This window comes from Pan paniscus, chromosome X, assembly GCF_029289425.2.
Source record: "Pan paniscus chromosome X, NHGRI_mPanPan1-v2.0_pri, whole genome shotgun sequence".
NCBI lineage: Eukaryota > Metazoa > Chordata > Mammalia > Primates > Hominidae > Pan > Pan paniscus.
This window is the reverse complement of record NC_073272.2, coordinates 9406762-9424544: the sequence shown is the minus strand read 5'-3', so window position 1 is coordinate 9424544 and position 17783 is coordinate 9406762. Positions and strand designations below refer to the sequence as shown.

Here is a 17783-nt window from a genome sequence, read left to right as displayed (position 1 = left end):
TTTGCAGAAGATAAGAGGAAGAAAATGATTAACAACAACAAGTCCTTGAGACAGTGTGGCCTAGAGAAGACGGATTTGCTTTTATGTATATTAAATGTGGGAATTGTAGACATTTCATTGAAAATAATCCAATTGGGAGCTTTGGAGAAAGGTTAGCATTGAGGATGGCAATTTGGTATGTGTTGTCCTGGAGGTGATAGAGCTATGAGAGTGCAAGAGGTTTCCAGTGGAGTGGTGGTGGTGGTGGTCATGGAAGAAGGGAGTGGTTCAGGAGGAAATAAATAGACCTAAAGATGTGATAGTGAATGCAAAGCTAGAGTCTAATGATGTGATAATGGGTGGAATGATGGGGTCTAAGAAGACAGGGTGTCTGTCTCAGGTTCTTGCAGAACTCCCCCCAGCCCAGGGATTCAAGTTCAAGGAATATAACAGGGAAGCTTTCTCAGGCAAAATCATGAAGAGGCAAGCAGGGAAGGAAATGAGACAAGCAACTGCCAGATGAGGGGATTGATCAGGAGGAGCCTGCAGCAATGGAATCACAGAAATACAGTCAGGGCTCATGGGACACAAAGAGACCAATGGTGTCAGGTAAATAATAAGGGAAGTAGCAGGAAAATCGAGTGGGCTCATTTGATGCCAAAGGGGAGGGAACAGAATGGTCAATTCCTTGGAGATACCAAAGATGTGAGAATGATGTAACCAGCATAAATTCATAAGATGCCTCAGACAAAGCAGCTTCAGGAGAGCACTGGGAGAAGAAAGTGACTTTAAAAGGGGGGCAAATGAAATGGCAAGAATTCTTAAATAGATACAGCAAGGCAGAGCTCTCAACTGGACTGTTTAGCATGAAATGGAGTGGCACAAAGGTTCTGTCTTGACGGGAGATTTTGGGAAGAATTGTTCTCCACAAAGGACACCTGAGTATGTTTGTATATTAGTCCATTCTCACACTGCTAATAAAAACATACCCGAGACTGGGTAATTAAAGAAAAAGAGATTTAATGGACTCATAGTTCCACATGGCTGGGGAAGCCTCACAATCTTGGTGGAAGGCAAAAGAGGAGCAAAGGCACATCTTACATGGTGGCAGTCAAGACAGCATGTGAAGGGGAACTGCCCTTTATAAAACCATCAGATCTCATGAGACTCATTCACTATTATGAGAAAAGCACAGGAAAGTCTCGCCCCCATGATTCTATTACCTCCCACCAGGTCCCTCCCATGACATGCGGTTGTGGGAGCTACAATTCAAGATAAGTTTTGTGTGGGGACACAGCTAAACCATATCAGTTTGTCATCAAAGAAGACTGGCAATAGCTTACATGCATAGAAAAGTTCCCAAAATTTCACACTTTTAGACTGGAAATCATTCTTATTAAACAGCATTCTGTAAGAGCTACAGCTTCTCACATTTTGTCTGTTCCAGGAACTAGAGTATTGATTGCAACAGGCGGAGGGGGCATGCTTTGTTCTAGGGAAGTCTGTCTGAAAAATTGTGGGAAGATCTCAAAACATGATGACATCCACAGAACAATTACAGGAAAGGACTCTGCACACACTCTGGATTTACAGCTTTGTAAAGTATACTTTTAACTTAAGCATATTGTATAAAATCCATGAATGATGTAATATCTTTATATAACTACCCATCATATTCTCCCACCCACCCTCCTTTCTTCTCTCCCTCTCTGCTTACCTCCTTCTCTCCCTACCTTGCTTCCTGTACAACAGGACCAAGTTTCCTGTTAGTCAATAGCAACAGATGGCACATGCCTCCTCTAACCCCACAATGAGATGGACAGGGTATGGTCCAGCCTGAGGTGCTGGAGCATGCCTGCTAGCAACTGTAGCCCAAAACATTTCTCATGTGATGGCTCTACTAGAAGCCCAGTTGAGGGAGTCTTCCAAGGAAATAAGTCCCTCATACTGGGACCAAAAAGACTAGGAGCACATTACCACCAGCCCCTTCTAGTTCTCTAAGTCTGCTGGACTCTTAGCTCCCATATCTGGATGCTGGTTTAAGCTCTGGCATCCAAGCAGGCTGAATTCCTGCTACCCCTATGTCTGTTCTCCAGTGATAGAGTTTCTCTGTACCGGACTCCTGCTTTCCCTGACCTTTGTCACTAGTTGCCTGGTGTTTTTATCTCTGCCAGTCCCTGGATCCACACTTTCTTGAATAACACATTAGATTTCAGGTGTTGCTGAGATTTTTGCTTCTGTGCTGAGTCTGGCCCATGTCTAGCTTCAGATCAAGCTTAGAACTCACATCCTCACACGCTCTAGCACCTCCCTTAATAAAAGCAGATACCTCATTTTGCTTCATTCTTGTTTTCCATTATAGCCTGCCCTGAAACTGCCTAAATTAATTTGCACTCTTTTGAAGTCTATGAGCTTGTCCACCATTAATTTTTCCCCACAAGTACGAACACATCATTTCCGTTATTGGAACATCCCATTGAAAAGTAATCAAAGACAAACAACCAGTTTATGTGAATTGTGTTTTTCCTTTTCAATTGACAAGGGATCTTGACATTCTGTAGTTTTTCCCAGTTTATAAACCACAAAGCAGTCACAGTATATAATAATATGTTTCTTACTTATTTCTCCACAACCTTGCCTACAATGGCTATTAGTTGAATTTGTAACCCAATAAGCAGAGGGGAGATAGGGCAAGTGTGAACAATTGATATTATTTGTAAAGTTCACTTATCCAAAGTAAATAAAATTCCATTTAATACACAGCTGAAGAAGAACTCACAAAGATTTACATATATTATTAATCTAATCGCATCCTTTATCCAGTCAAATAGAGAGTGAGCAGATTTATTTTGATTATATTTGTATTCACTTATTCAAGAAGTATTGAAGTTGCTAGGGTCTGCGTGTGTTAAACAAGATGAACAAGGTTCTCATGGAGTTTACATTTTCTGAGTGGTGAGGGTAGGAAGATTTCAGAGGATATAAAATATGAGAAAAGGGAAAAAATCTTAATGGCAGAATTATAAGAAAAAATGCTAACATAGTGGTTCTCAAATGGGGCAGTGTCACTCCCTGGGGGATATTTGACAATGTCTGGAGTCATTTTTGGTTGTTATACCTGGAAGCGGACTACCACTGGCTTCCAGTGGGTAGTAGAGACCAGGGATCCTTCTCAACATCCTCCAATGCACAGGTTAGCCCCCACCACAAAGAATTATCCAGAGACAAATGTCAGTAGTGCTGAGTGGGAGAAACTCTGCTTTCACACTTGACTTACGTAAATGATCTTTCTCTCTTTTTTTAATTTTTATTTTTATTTTAAGTTCTGGGGTTCATATACATGATGTGCAGGTTTGTTACACAGGTAATCATGTGCCATGGTGGTTTGCTGCACCTATCAGCCCATCATGTAGGTATTAAGCCCCTCTCACACATATAATATAGATAGTATCACTGCTTTGTTATTTACACTATTCAATTTGAATTTAACAAATATTATTCAAATGATCCCTTGAAAAGAATCGTTCTTATTTTATAGATTTTCTAGATTTATAAATAAAAACAATATTTATAAGTTTAATTTAAAGGGGCTAAAAGAAGCCACATTTTGGCTGGGCGCGGTGGCTCATGCCTGTAATCCCAGCACTTTGGGAGGCTGAGGCGGACAGATTGCCTGAGCTCAGGAGTTTGAGACCAGCCTGGACAACACGGTGAAACCCCGTGTCTACTAGCATACAAAAAATTAGCCAGGTGTGGCAGCGTGCGCCTTTAGTCCCAGCTACTTGGGAGGCTGAGGCAGGAGAATCACTTGAACCCGGGAGGAGGAGATTGCAGAGAGCCGAGATCGTGCCATTGCACTCCAGCCCGGGTGACAGAGCGAGACTCCCTCTCAAAATAAATAACATAAATTAATTAATTAAAAAAAAGAAGCCACATTTTAAAATTTGTAATTTAATACAGTCAACATTAAGTTCAAATCAGTAGTGTTTGTAAGATTTAAAATTGCATGTTTCTTTTTTCTCAAAAGAAAGGGAGTCTATCTTTAAGATTTTTTTTTCTTTTACCATATACAATGATCCTGGTTTCCTTTCACAAAATGCCTTCTTGAAGAAGAGATGTGACTTTCAAAACTTCATAGGGATGATCACCACCATCATTTAATTGAAGATGGACCAATTCCAAGGTGCTATTTTTTTCAGAAACACTCTTAAGGATCTGTCTTTGTGACATTTGAAAGTGGGAGAAAGTCTTAGAAGCTTGCAGGGTCTCTGCTGTGTTGGAATCTTGTATAACTGGCTTTCCAGGTCAGTTGCAGTGTCATATGTATAGTTAAATGAGCAAATTATCAGAGCAGATGCATCAAGGGAAATGTTACTTTCTGGAGTGTACTGCCAAACATAAATTTCAGATTCATTACCCTCTGCAAAATAGAACTGAATATACTAAGTCTTGATGATGTGGACTGCGATTGAATTATATTAAATTGCCAATAAAATTGTGAAAGTTCCCTAGCACTCTAGACAATATTTGATCACTTGGAGGATCTTCTCGAAGGCTATCCTAACTGTTTTTCCTTCCTCAATTGCAGCCACCTGCCAAGCTCTGCATTTAAATTGTCTTTGTCTTCAGAAGCAGCCTTCTCTCTTTTTTCCTTTTTAATGGACAAGTCTGAAACTAGTGCTGTGTCTCAAAAAGAAGCAACTAATTATAGTGCTGTATATTCATAACTTTTTTTATGTTCTGTTCTATCCTTTTTATATCTTTAATTACATTTAAGTGTTTTAGGAATCTGTTCTGTATCATAATCAAACATCATCTCGCCTTGTGTGTCTATTCCTCTTTTACATCTAGATTTCTAAAATGTCTATGCTATTTTTATGTCTTTATCTCCATCCTCTCTAGTTTTCCTATATGAAGAGATATGTTTCAATGATTTGTCTGCCAGTTGCTACAAACAGGCCGGTCATATGGGTTACCCAATTAATCATATTTATTCTCCCATAGAAAATAAGAGAGGGAGCAGTCACAAGAGCCCAGACAAACCAAATCCTAATCTCAGCCACTTACAAGTCACTTAACCTCCTGAACTCAAATGTATTTATCAGCCAAATGAGTACAAAATTTACTTGAAGTTGCTAAGAGGATTGCCTACACAGGGAATGATGGCGGCATAGGAAATGTCAGTTTCCTTTCCTACAAAAATACTGGATTCAGGCTCTTCTCCCAAGCAGACACACCAACCACAACAGACCTGGTTTCCTTTATCCATGACCCATAATCCTATCAGTGCCTTTGTAGATTTGTCAAGGAAAATGCCATGTGGACATGTGGGGACCAAAACACCAATCAATCTCTATTTCAGAACTTGATTAGCCATGTAGATATTACTCTTGAAGTCACCTTGGCATAAGAACCACAGGAGAAGAACTGAACTGAAAAATAGGTTTAAAATTCTTTCAAATATAACATGATTCATAACAGCAGAGGTTTCTGTGAGCCTGCAGAACTCTAAAGCTTTTGTTTGTTTGAAAAAATATATGTAGGCCGGGCGCAGTGGCTCACGCCTGTAATCCCAGCACTTTGGGAGGCCGAGGCGAGCAGATCACGAGGTCAGGAGATGGAGACCATCCTGGCTAACACGGTGAAACCCCGTCAAAAAATTAGCTGGGTGTGGTGGTGGGCGCCTGTAGTCCCAGCTGCTCGGGAGGCTGAGGCAGGAGAATGGCGTGAACCCGAAAGGCGGAGCTTGCAGTGAGGGGAGATTGAGCCACTGCACTCCAGCCTGGGACACAGAGCGAGACTCTGTCTCAAAAAAATAAAAATATATATATATATGTATGCATTTACAAGTGGTATCAAGTGGTATGAGGGATGAGGGATTATCACAGAGAGAAAGCATACCTTTGTATATAAGCATATATTATAAAAGCAAGAAACATCTTCAAATGTTGCTTCAGGAGGTAGATGGAGCTGCTGGCAAACTAGTCAAACTCACTCAGCATAAATACAAGAAACATTTCAAGAAGTAAAAGAGCAACTTTACTTAGGTGAAAAATTTCTGACAAAAGTCAGAGAAACTAAAAGCACATTTTCCCTTAAATTTTTTAAAAAATTTACAAGTGGAGATTTCACATAATCCGTTAATGTCTTGTATTACCTTTAGGTGGGTATTAGCAATACACATGGGGGAAATGTCCCTGCTTAATCTTGATTTTTGCTTTTGTCCTCCAGCCCTGTAGAATTGTACCAGTTTGCATACTATCCTACACCATGTGTCAAAAGAGGCGAAGAAAATGCCACGGCTTGTATTACCTGACAAGGCCACTGTTTTGAAGCTCAGCGGTGTTGCTACCAACAGGGACTTTTCCTATAATGTAACGGAATGAATCAATAGATTTGTTTGCGTCATTTGTCAAAACTTCAGGTCTAAATAATAATATTCCATAATATAATAAAAACAGCATGCCAATAAGAAGTAAACATGGGGATTTATAATATTTAAAAATTACATAAATAGTTTTGACAGGAATTAATGTTTTAAAACCACAGACTGGTTGTGTATCCATGTATATGTAAACCCACAGAAGGGAATGCTTTGCAAAGCACTGCGTAAAATAATAAAATTATTGATTAAATGAAAAAACTCAATGATGCCTAAAGAAAGTCATTACCAAGGAGTCTTTCTGTGAACTTCAGACATGTGTTTCATTTCATTACCGCTAACAAAAGAAAATAATGAAATACGATGCAAAATAATTAAGCTTTTTACCTTTTATTTCTATCTAGATGGGAAATAAATTTAAGCCAGCAATGACAATAAGCAATGAGTAGAACTCAAAGCTTTTCAAATTATTCTAAAATCTTGAGCTTGCAAAATTGGTATAGTAAGTTTCTTTTTTAAAATTGGACTATCTCAGCTGTGTGCTGTGGGTTTCAAAGAAGTTCCAATACAGCTGCATTGTACAAATGGTGATTCCACTCTGAAAGAATTATTCTTTTTACTTGACCACACCCATTACTGCGTTGCTGTGTGGATTCTAAAAATATGAATATTAACACGTACCAATGTGCCAAGTGAAATACATAAATGGATACAACCAAACAAGACATGTCATGATACAATGATCTCTAAGGTTGAAGCACATCAGATAGTAAAATGGAAACCATGATTTGATCAGACACTGAAAGCACTTTGAATATAAAGTAAATATCAGTATTTCATCCAAGGAATGTGCATGCCAGTATGTTTTCTCTTTGTCTAGTTTTCTCTTTTTAAAAGTCGAACTGGATTATCTCATCAACTTCCTGTCAAAATTAATATACATCGAATGATAACAACTGCATTTAGTGTTTTGGTTGATATTTGAATTGTTTAAATCACCCTAGGAAAGGTTACTAAGAAGTCTTTATATTTTGTTTTCACAATCTGAAATTGGTTTTAAGTAATTTGACTTAGTTTCATCTTTATAGAAATCATATAAAAATGAATGTTTCAAGTCTTTGCCTAATTCATATGACTAAAGAAAGTTAAAAATAAGACAAAACAAAACAAAAACCTCTAAAATGGAACAAAGTTTGATTTGTTCAAACATTTGATACTAAAATATGTCAAGGACAAAATTTGAAAGCACTCTTCAATTAAGATAAAATGTCAATGGAGCTATTCCCATCATGAATATTTATGAGGCAAATGATAAAGCATCCACGTGTATCTGAAATGCACTCACAACATGTTTTTTGAAGTACAAAGATACTAAATTGTTTGACATACTTTTTCTGTCATTGACAGAACAAGTCAGCAGAAATTGACAGAACAAGTCAGCAGAAATACATAAAAATGTGGAGAATTTGAGCAATATGACCAATAATGTTGGTTAATAGATGCAAATTAATTAAAGTGCTCTTTCCGTTTTAGCAAGTATATACATGTTGCTTCCCCAAAAGGATCATGTTAGGCAATAAATAATTTATACTAAGCTTTAAAATAATAATAATAATTTTGAAAATGTTCTTTCACCTAAACACATGGAAATACACACATAGGCAAAATTTGATAACATTTGGTAGCAATGATATTACTGTCCCCACAAGAGCAGCAGCAAACTCTGACAACTGGGAAATTAGCCTCACTTACCCAAATAAGAGGATGTTAATTACCCTCAGAGAGGAAGCCCAGAGCCTATTAAAATTTGCCCCCTCCCCTTCTTTCCTATCATACTATACTAACCTCAGCCATTTCCTTCAAAAACTCTTATCTGAAGTATCTTTTTAAATTGTTTAGAATAGTTTTAGGTTCACAGCAAACTTGTACAGAAAATAGAGTTCCCTATACCTCCTGCCCTGACACATGCACAGCCACCCCAACATTGACACATTATCATCCAAAGCCCACACTTTAGGGTTCACTCTCGGTGTTGTACATTCTATGAGTCTTGACGAATGCATTATGTTGAAAGACTATCTTTTCTCCATTGCATTGCCTTTGCTACTTTGTCAAAGAACATTTGGCTGTGTCTATGGGGGTCAACTCCTAAGCTCTCTGTGCTGTTTCCTTCATCGATTTGTCTGTTCTTTTGCTAATATCACACTGTCTTAATTGTAAAGCATCTTTTTATTCATGTATTTATTTAGATTTTGACTATTTCCCCAATCTTATCTACTGTATCTTCTTCAGTGCATCAACAAATAAATATTTTTAAATAAATAAATAGGGTTAAAGAGGAAAAGGAAATAGCAACTATGTCCATTTAGAAGCATGCTGAAACTGGAGCGTGTTGGGCAAACAGGACAGTGGCACTTGGTGGCATTGATGATCAGAAATTACTAAATATTGAAGTGCACAGAATATGGTTAATGTGTATGCAGAGGCAAGTTCATACTCATAAAAGTTTTCTACATTAAACAAAGAAACAAAAATACATTCACTATTCTTTCAACTTACTTGGCTACAAATAGGAAAAGAAAACTGGACAAAACTGAAAAGCACAGTGAACTAAGTATAAATAAATGTGTGAATTAATGAGTTAGGAGAAAACCTGAATCTTTGAAAGGAAACCATAAATGGCAAATTAAAATAAATGTGACAGCTGAAGATATAACCTATTTCTCTGCTCCTGACACAAGAAAGCAAAAAATAAACAAGGAAAATGTAAGAAAATCATAAAGATCACTATATATTATACTGTGTGGCATAAACTCTACTTATTGAATAACTGACTTTTCACAATTTGGTTCATCTAATGCGAAATTCTCCTAAGGCAAATTATTGCTTTTGCATATGCCCAGTTTGCCAAATTTGCCAAAAACATGTTTAGGGAAAATTCATCTTAAATATAGTGAATGAAGTTGAATTAATTTTTCTCATTAAGTCTTTCTTAATGAAGGGTCTTTACCTCAACCATACAATATAAAAATAATTTTAATAATTTTTTTTAGAACTAGTAGTGGCAGATGCAGAGAAGAAAAGTCATTGCTGGAGGGATTAATTCTCTCCAAGAATCTGCTTTGAAAGGAGCTACATGGACTTATCCACGTTTCATGGGTATATTCTTCTTCCATAACATTGAAGAATAAATATTTAACCCTAAAGGGTTTAAGTAAATTCACATTAAAACAATAGAATTTTTCATCTATGCAAAAATGACATTTGAATATTGAGTATTGTTTATCATGTTGACTATTATATTTTAGGAGTGTTATTTATTTAAATCCTTTTCAATCCTTTAATCCACCAAAAGTACTTCTGAAACATGTAAAAAATATGATATTAATACACAAAATGCATACTGAGGGATTGAAAAACAATTTGCTTACAATAATAAAGATCAAAACATGGCCATTGACACTGGTGTAAATTTCTTGAGGTGGTAAGTACTTGCAATCACAATACTCTCATCATCCTTGTGAGGTAGGTGTGATCATCTCTGCTTTCTACAGAAAATATGTGGGAAGAAAGATCATCAGAGTGGATAAAAAATACTCTACATTTAATCTCACAAAGCAGTAGCAGAGTGAGCATTTGAATCCCAGTCTCCGTAACTCCATCCCCACCTTGATTACTCTCTATACTGTCAAACTAAGAATAAGTCAAGGATATAATCAAGACTGTCATATGAGATCATTTTAAATACAAATAGGCAGGCAGAGTCTGTACATAAATGCATAGAAGCATCTTTACAGAGAGCTATTGAATATGCATAGACTAACTGTCCACCAATAAATGTAAGGATAAAGAAAATGTGGGATTTATTCACAATGGAGTACTATTTGGCCATAAAAAAGAATCAGCTCTTTTCATTTGCAACAACATGGATGGAACTGGAGGTCATTATGTTATGTGAAATAAGCCAGGCACAGAAAGATAACTATCACATGTTCTTATTTATTTGTGGGATCTGAAAATTAAAACAATTGAACTCATGGAGATAGAGAGTAGAAGGAGGGTTACCACAGGCTGGGAAGGGTAGTCGGGGGGTAGGGGAAAATGGGGATGGTTAGTGAGTACCAAAAAATAGTTAGAAAAAATGAATAATCCCAGCACTATGGGAGGCCGAGGCGGGCGGATCACGAGGTCAGGAGATAGAGACATCCTGGCTATCATGGTGGAACCCCGTCTCTACTAAAAATACAAAAAATTAGCTGGGCGCGGTGGCGGGTGCCTGTAGTCCCAGCTACTCGGGAGGCTGAGGCGGGAGAATGGCGTGAACCCGGGAGGCGGAGCTTGCAGTGAGCCCAGATTGTGCCACTGCACTCCAGCCCGGGAGACAGAGCAAGACTCTGTTCCAAAGAAAAAAAAAGAAAAAAAAGAAAAAATGAATAAGACCTAATATTTGACAGCACAACAGAGTGACTATAGTCAATAATTTAATTATGCATTTTAAAATAACTAAAATAATCTTGTTTGTAACACAAAAGATAAATGCCTGAGGGGATGGATACCTAATTTTCCATAATGTGATTATGATGCATTGCATGCCTATACCAAAATATCTCATGTACCTATGAATATATACACCTACTACGTATCTACAAAAATTTAAAACAAATTTTGAAAAAGAAAATAATAAACATAATTAACATTTTAAAATATGCCTAGGTTGTCTCTGATGACTAGTTTTGCCTTTTCCTACAGATCAGTCTAATTTGTCTATAATAAATGTTAGTCTTATGTATATTTCATAAAAAGAGAAAACTGAAATACATAAGACCAGAAAATTAGTCTTTAAATCAATGAGCAAGATAGACAAAACTCTATAAAATACAACAAAAAGGCAAAAAAAAGAAAATTTAAAAATTAGACCTGACAAATTGAATAGGACAGAGAAAAGATATTAACGGATTCTAAGGCAACACTATGTACAAATCCCTAAGACAAATTGGAAAATTTTAGAGAAATATCATTAGAAAATATAAATTCTCAAAATTAAATGAAGAATTAAAGAAAAGTTGTAAATGTGTATAAATCAACAAAGGAAGAAATGGAAAGGCAAAACAAAAAAAGGAAATGATATTCAAGACTCTGGGGTCACACAGATTTACTAATGAGTATATTCTAGCTTAAATAAAAAAAATCAATCTTATGCCTTGCATGTGCACACACTCATACACAGCGGGAACCCATTGTATTGTCAGACACTTGATCTGATGAACACAGAGGGGAAAGGCATCGTACATTTCAGTGCATTTAACTCTTGCACACTTGCTTTTAACTCTTTTTCAGAAAGCTAAAATGTAGAACAGATACAAAGGGAGCTGTTCTAGTTGGAAAGGAGAATTGTGGGTGGGAGAGAAGGCGGAACAGCAAGTGGAACATCATCTGCTGTTCTCAGTTGCTTGGCAGAATCTCAGCCTTCATTAAATCCACTTCATTGCCTCTTCCACACCTGCACCTGAACAGCCATATATAGCTGGAGAAAAATTCACAGCCTAGCAGACTGGTATCTTTAAAGAAGGATCATTATCCTCAAGGGGGCTATCCCAAGTTTATTTACTTGCTTAAATACCCAGAGCATTCGGTCATCAAAATTGATTTCATGTTAACATCACCTAGGTAGTTTTAAAAACTACTGATGCTGGGGTCTCAATCCCCAGAATATTGTTATGAAATTGGTCTTGGGTGTGACCTGGACATGCAGATTTTTAGAATAGTCTTGATTCATTCCAGTGTGCAAATTTGAGAAAAGCTGGCTTTGAAATCACTTGGAGATCTTAATAAAGTGCAGATTCTGGTTTGTTTGTTTTGGGGCGATTCTTCATTTCTAACAAGCTCCCAAGTCAGGCTGATGCTGGTGGTCTATAGACCACAATCTGAATAGCACAGACCTAAAGTCTTATTTCTCACCTGTTCCTGTCTCCTCAGAAATGTCCAGTAGTGCGATACGTTCTCTCTCCTATCCTCACTTTCCATGCATGACCTTGTTTCCCATTTTACTAGGAAAATCCAAACCATCAGTAGGGAGATTACACAAGCTCTGACCTCCACTCTACCCACCTACATGCCATCATGCCCACACATTCTTCCCTTCACTCTTGTTATTTCAAACCATCTTTGCTCTCATCTAATGAAAGCACCCCACGTTCACACCAGAGTGGACCTCTCTATCCCTTTGACAAGTCTCCCTCTCTCTGTCATTATCAGCTCGTCACCAAGGACTAGATCACTACATTTGGAAGCAGGCCAGAACTCTACAATACTAACAGGAAGAAAGGCAGGCAGGCAGGCAGGCAGGAAGGAAGGAAGAGAGGAAGGTAGGAAGGGAGGAAAGAAGGAAGGGAGAGAGGAAGGGGGCAGGAGGGGGAGGAGGGAGGGAGAGGAGGAGGGAGGGAGAGAGGGAGGGAGAGAGAGAGAGAGGGAGGGAGAGAGAGAGAGAGGGAGGGAGGGAAGGAAGGAAAGGAAAGGAAAGGAAGGGAAAGGAAAGGAAAAGGAAAGGAAAGGAAGAAGGAAGGAAGGAAGGAAGGAAGGAAGGAAGGAAATAAATCTCTTTCTTATCCCAATTTCTTCTTCTAAACCAGGTTTTCCTCACAACTGACCAGTGAATATGCTGTTTTTCTCAATCACCAATGATCTTCACATTGCTGCATGCAATGCCAACCTCAAACCTCAGCTGACTGGACCTACAGCATCATTTATTTGACAGTCATCATCTCTCTTCTTACCTTAGGAAGCTTTCTTGGTGTGGATGCCTCACACTCCTGTTCTTTTCCTTCTACCTCCCCTGCTGTTTCTTCCCAGCCTCCTTTATTGATTTATCCTTATCTACACAACCTTTAAGTGTTATTGTGGTCCAGCCTTACCCTTTGAATGTTTCCATTTTCATATCTATACACAATCCCATCCTGGTCTTATCTAGACTAATGACTTGAAATCCTATTTGTCTGCTGATAACAAAATTTTTATCTCCAATTTGTACCTCTCACCTGAACCCTAATTTTGTGCATCCAACTCTTCCTTAATAGTTCTACACAGTTGCTAATACTCACCTCAATCTAACATGTCAAAACCAGAAGTCATCACCACAACCAAAAATTAAAACAAAACAAAACAAAACAAAAATGGAAAAAGAAGAAAGTAAAAATCCCTTCTTCCCTTGCAGTGTTTTCCATGTTAATTAATGTCAATTACTCAATTGAAGACTCAGGAATTATTTTTGAGCTCTTTCTGTCCTTCCCAACCTACATCTGATCTTTCAGGAAATCTTATAGAGTCTGTCTTCCAAGTACAAGCAGAATCTGACCACTTCTTCCCACTTTCTCTCCTACCTTCTCTAAGCCATCTCCATTGTACCCTGTAGGCACAGCATTCACATTTTAACTGGATTCCTGATTCCAATGTTTCCCCTTGTAGACTACTATTAACACATAGGCAGAGAGACACCGTTCTATGATAGAATGTATCATGCCAGCCTCTGTCTGCTCCAGCTTTCCAGGAATTCCCCATTTCCCTGGCAGTAAACATCAATGTCCTTACAAAGATCTGCAAGGCCCCACATGACTTCCCTCCCACCACCTTATTACTCTTTCTCCCTTTATCATTCTAATCCGGCCAAAATAAGCTTCTTGCTGATCCTTGAACACTCCAATTGCCCTTCTAAGGCATGGGCAATACCTGCTTCCACTTCCTCCCCCCAGCATACCCTTCCCCCAGGCAACCAAATGGCTGGCTGTTTCACCATCATCAAGGTTGTATGAAAAATGAACTTCTCAATGGCTCAGTCAAGTAGGCAGTAATACCCTTCCCCAAGTATTTGTCAATACTTGGAATTTACATTAAGAAAAGAAAAAGTTAATGGCAATATCAGGTACTTTTTTTAAAAATGGAGAGATTCATTTTACGAGTTATTACAACAAACTCTTTTAAAATAGTACTTCTCAAACTGAATTTTGCATCTAAAACACCAGGGGATCTTGTTAAAATGCAGATTCATATTCAGTAGACCTGGAGAGCCGGCTGAGGATTTGTGTTCCTAACAGGTGCCGAGGTGATATCCATGATGCAGCTGGTCTTTTTGCCACAACTTGAGTAGAGGGTCCTCAGAGGATTTTTAAGAACTTTTAGTAATATACAGAAATACAAAAAGTAAAAAGAAGAAAAGGAAATCCTCTGTGTTTTACCTACTCATAATTTGTTAGTATGTCTTGGTCAGTACAGGCTGCTATAACAAGTCACAGACAGAGTGGCTTAAATAACAAATATTTTTTCCTCACAGTTCTGGAGACTGGGAAGTCCAAGATTGAGATGCCAGCACACTCAAGATCTGATGAAAAGAATCCACTTCCTGGTTTGTAGACGGCTGTCTTCTCTATTTGTCCTCACATGTTGGAAAGAAGGAAAAGAAGAAGGAAGCTACTTTGTGTCTCTTCTTATAAGGGCACTAACGCCATCCTGAGGGCACCACCCTTATGATCTCATCACCTCCCAAAGGCCCCACCTCCAAATATCAGCCACTGGGGGTTAGAGATTTAACATATGAGTTTATGGGGATATAAAATACAGTTTATAACAACTAATAACATGTTTAATATCACTGGATTTTCTTCATCTGTAGAGATTGCACATTCATTTAGTGCATTTATTCATTAAAATAAGTATCAAGGATATACCATGCAACACACAAGTAGTGTATTGGATGCTGAGTATCTAAAAATAAGGGGAGGATTCGTGCAGTATCTCATGTCTGTAATCTCAGAGCTTTGGGAGGCTGAGGCAGGAGGATCACTTAAGGCCCAGAGTGTGAGATCAGCATGGGAAACATGGTGAGACCCTCATCTCTACAAAAATTTTAAAATATTACCTGGGTGTGGTGGCATACACCTGTAGTTCCAGCTACTTAGGAGGGTGAGGTGGGAGGATTGCTTGAATCCAAGAGTTCAAGGCTGCGTTGAACTATAATCACACTACCGCACTCCAGCCTGGGTGACAGAGCAACACCTTGTCTCTAAAAAAATAAAAAATAAAATAAGTGAAGAATCGGCACTTCTGGTCAGAGATTTCACAGAAATATTGGACTCTCTGTCCTTTCTTTCCATTCATCTTTTCTGAAGACAGAAGGGTAACAATTCAGCATTGGAGGACAGACAGAAGCTAACAATTCAGCATTGAGTGATAAGGTGAAGAGAAGCCAAAATTCCCTGTAAACATGTGGACACTGTTTAGAAAATACTGCAACTTAGCATTCCCTTCTGGACATTAACAATCAGAAGTTTAAAAATAGCTCACGGTTAACTCAAAGAACTTTGCACATAATTTCTCTGTAAAATTCAGAAACAACTTCTATTATTGATATTTCATCTGAATAATATGTAACGATACGGCATAGACAAATTAAGTGTGAGATATAAATGATATTTCAAGAGAAGTATTTCAGAAAGTTCATTCTGAGTGAACAAACACACATCTTATAATATTTTGTTTGATTTCCTTTCTAGCAACAATTTTATTCTGCTGAGAGACAGTTACTGTGAAACTATCTCATTATAATGATATTATATTTGTACGTAAAATTGAATGTTTTGCAAATTGATAAAGGAGCTAATTCACTTCTGTGGTTCATAAAAATGTAGTATTCGAACACTGGTTTGGATTGTTGTAGGTTAGTTTTTGATATTTGTTTTGGGACGCTGCATTCAGTCGCTCCTGGCAGATTTTACATGCAGAAGAGGAAGAATGACTTACACTTACACTGCACCTTTGCTGGTCATCCCCCCACTAACTTACTCACAATGTGTTCATTGCCTGCACTTCTGCTGGGAGCCAGCTAGTGTGCTAGTCCAGCCCAAAGGATGTAAAGAGGAATAAGACACGGTCTCTACCTTTGAACATCTTGGTTCAGAAAGAGTGTCATGTGAATAAATAAGTATTCTTTCTCAGGAGAAAGGAGAAAGAATGGAAATAAAGTATTGTGGGCAGAGGAAGGTAATAGGGGAATTGACTGCCTCATCTGAAAGGAGCCTTAGTTTTAATTGGTCTTGAAGAATTAAAAACTTAAAAAAAAAACTTATTCCAAGTTTTTTATTCTACTGGGGGCAGGTGAAGGAATTTGATATTAAAAGCTGCAGAGCATAAAAAATATTGGGGGTGGTTTCATCATGGCCAAGGTGAAAGAAATGGGAGAAGATGGTTGAATGAAATCTGAGAAAGAATAGGCCAGATTTTGACAGACTTTTCTCCACAAAGGAGAAGTTTATCTAGAATGAAAGGACACAGCCTTGCCCAATAATACCAAAACATAGAGGATGAAAAATGTTTAAAGATTATGCAAATTAAATTGACATTTGCATGTAACAATGCGTGTATTCCTTTAGCAATATAGGGGAAAAAATCTCAGGGCAGTCACAACCTTTAATTTTGTAAAAATGCTTAATTTCAACATAAATGAAATTATATATATATATGTAATATTATTTATGTATGCATATTTTAATGAAATTGTCCTAATTAGACTACAATAAAAACCAGTAGTTCTTTCCATCACTCTTCTCCACTTCTGGCATTGCAAATGCATGCATTTTTAACTATTTTAGTTATTTTCTCAAGATATTTACTTCCTTTTTTTGAATAGCAAGCTTATGGGTTTTTTTTTTTGATTTAGATATTATCCACCTATTACTTATTGATTTATCTCTCTTATCACTTCTGCTACCATTTTGCTTCTTTCACTCCCTCTCCACCTATAATGAACACAGGAATTGGCTAAATCAAGTATACTTTGCTTATGTTATTAAGGCTATATTTCAATTATTCACAGTCAAACCATATGATGAAAAATGATTGCATTCCCTTCTAGTACATCTCTTTGGTTTTCCTTGGAGTTAGTAATTGCCTTTTGCTTACTTGTCTAATTTTTATATAGCTCTTCTTGAATTGTCTCTGCCTCTCCCACAGAAATATACACCTGTTTTCAAAATAACCAGAAACATCTGTATGTTCTTGAACCACTGAACTCACTGCCTCTGGACATGCTGCATAGCTTTGATATTGGAATTTCTTATCACCATTGCTCCTGTAGTTTCTTTAGTTTCTCTCTTGTGTTGGCACTATGACTTCTTTACTCTCAGTCCTTTTCTGTTTTGGTAAAGCATACCCTTTAGTAATTTCCTCAGAAAAGATGATACATTTTTTGGACTTTAAATATGTGAAGATATTTGTATTGTATGCTCAGATTTGATTGGTAACTTTACCTGGTATTGTATAATGTTCTAGGTGGAGAATAACTTTCTCATAGTTTTTTGAAGGAATTGCTTTATTGGCTGCCACCCTCAAGCATTTTTATTGCAAAATTCCATATCAACATGATTATTGATTTTTT

The 17783-nt window shown here is 37.6% G+C and overlaps 1 protein-coding gene across 1 annotated transcript in view; it reads left to right on the top strand.

Annotated features, from left to right (window-relative positions):
* PNPLA4 (patatin like phospholipase domain containing 4) overlaps positions 1-6592 on the top strand; it is a 55044-nt gene extending 48452 nt beyond the window's left edge. The window contains exon 7 of the mRNA XM_034951356.3: positions 6211-6592. Within this exon, the coding sequence (XP_034807247.1) occupies positions 6211-6312 (102 nt within the window). The 3' untranslated portion in view covers positions 6313-6592. The remainder of the gene's footprint in view (positions 1-6210) is intronic.
* The last annotated feature ends 11191 nt before the right edge of the window (positions 6593-17783 follow it).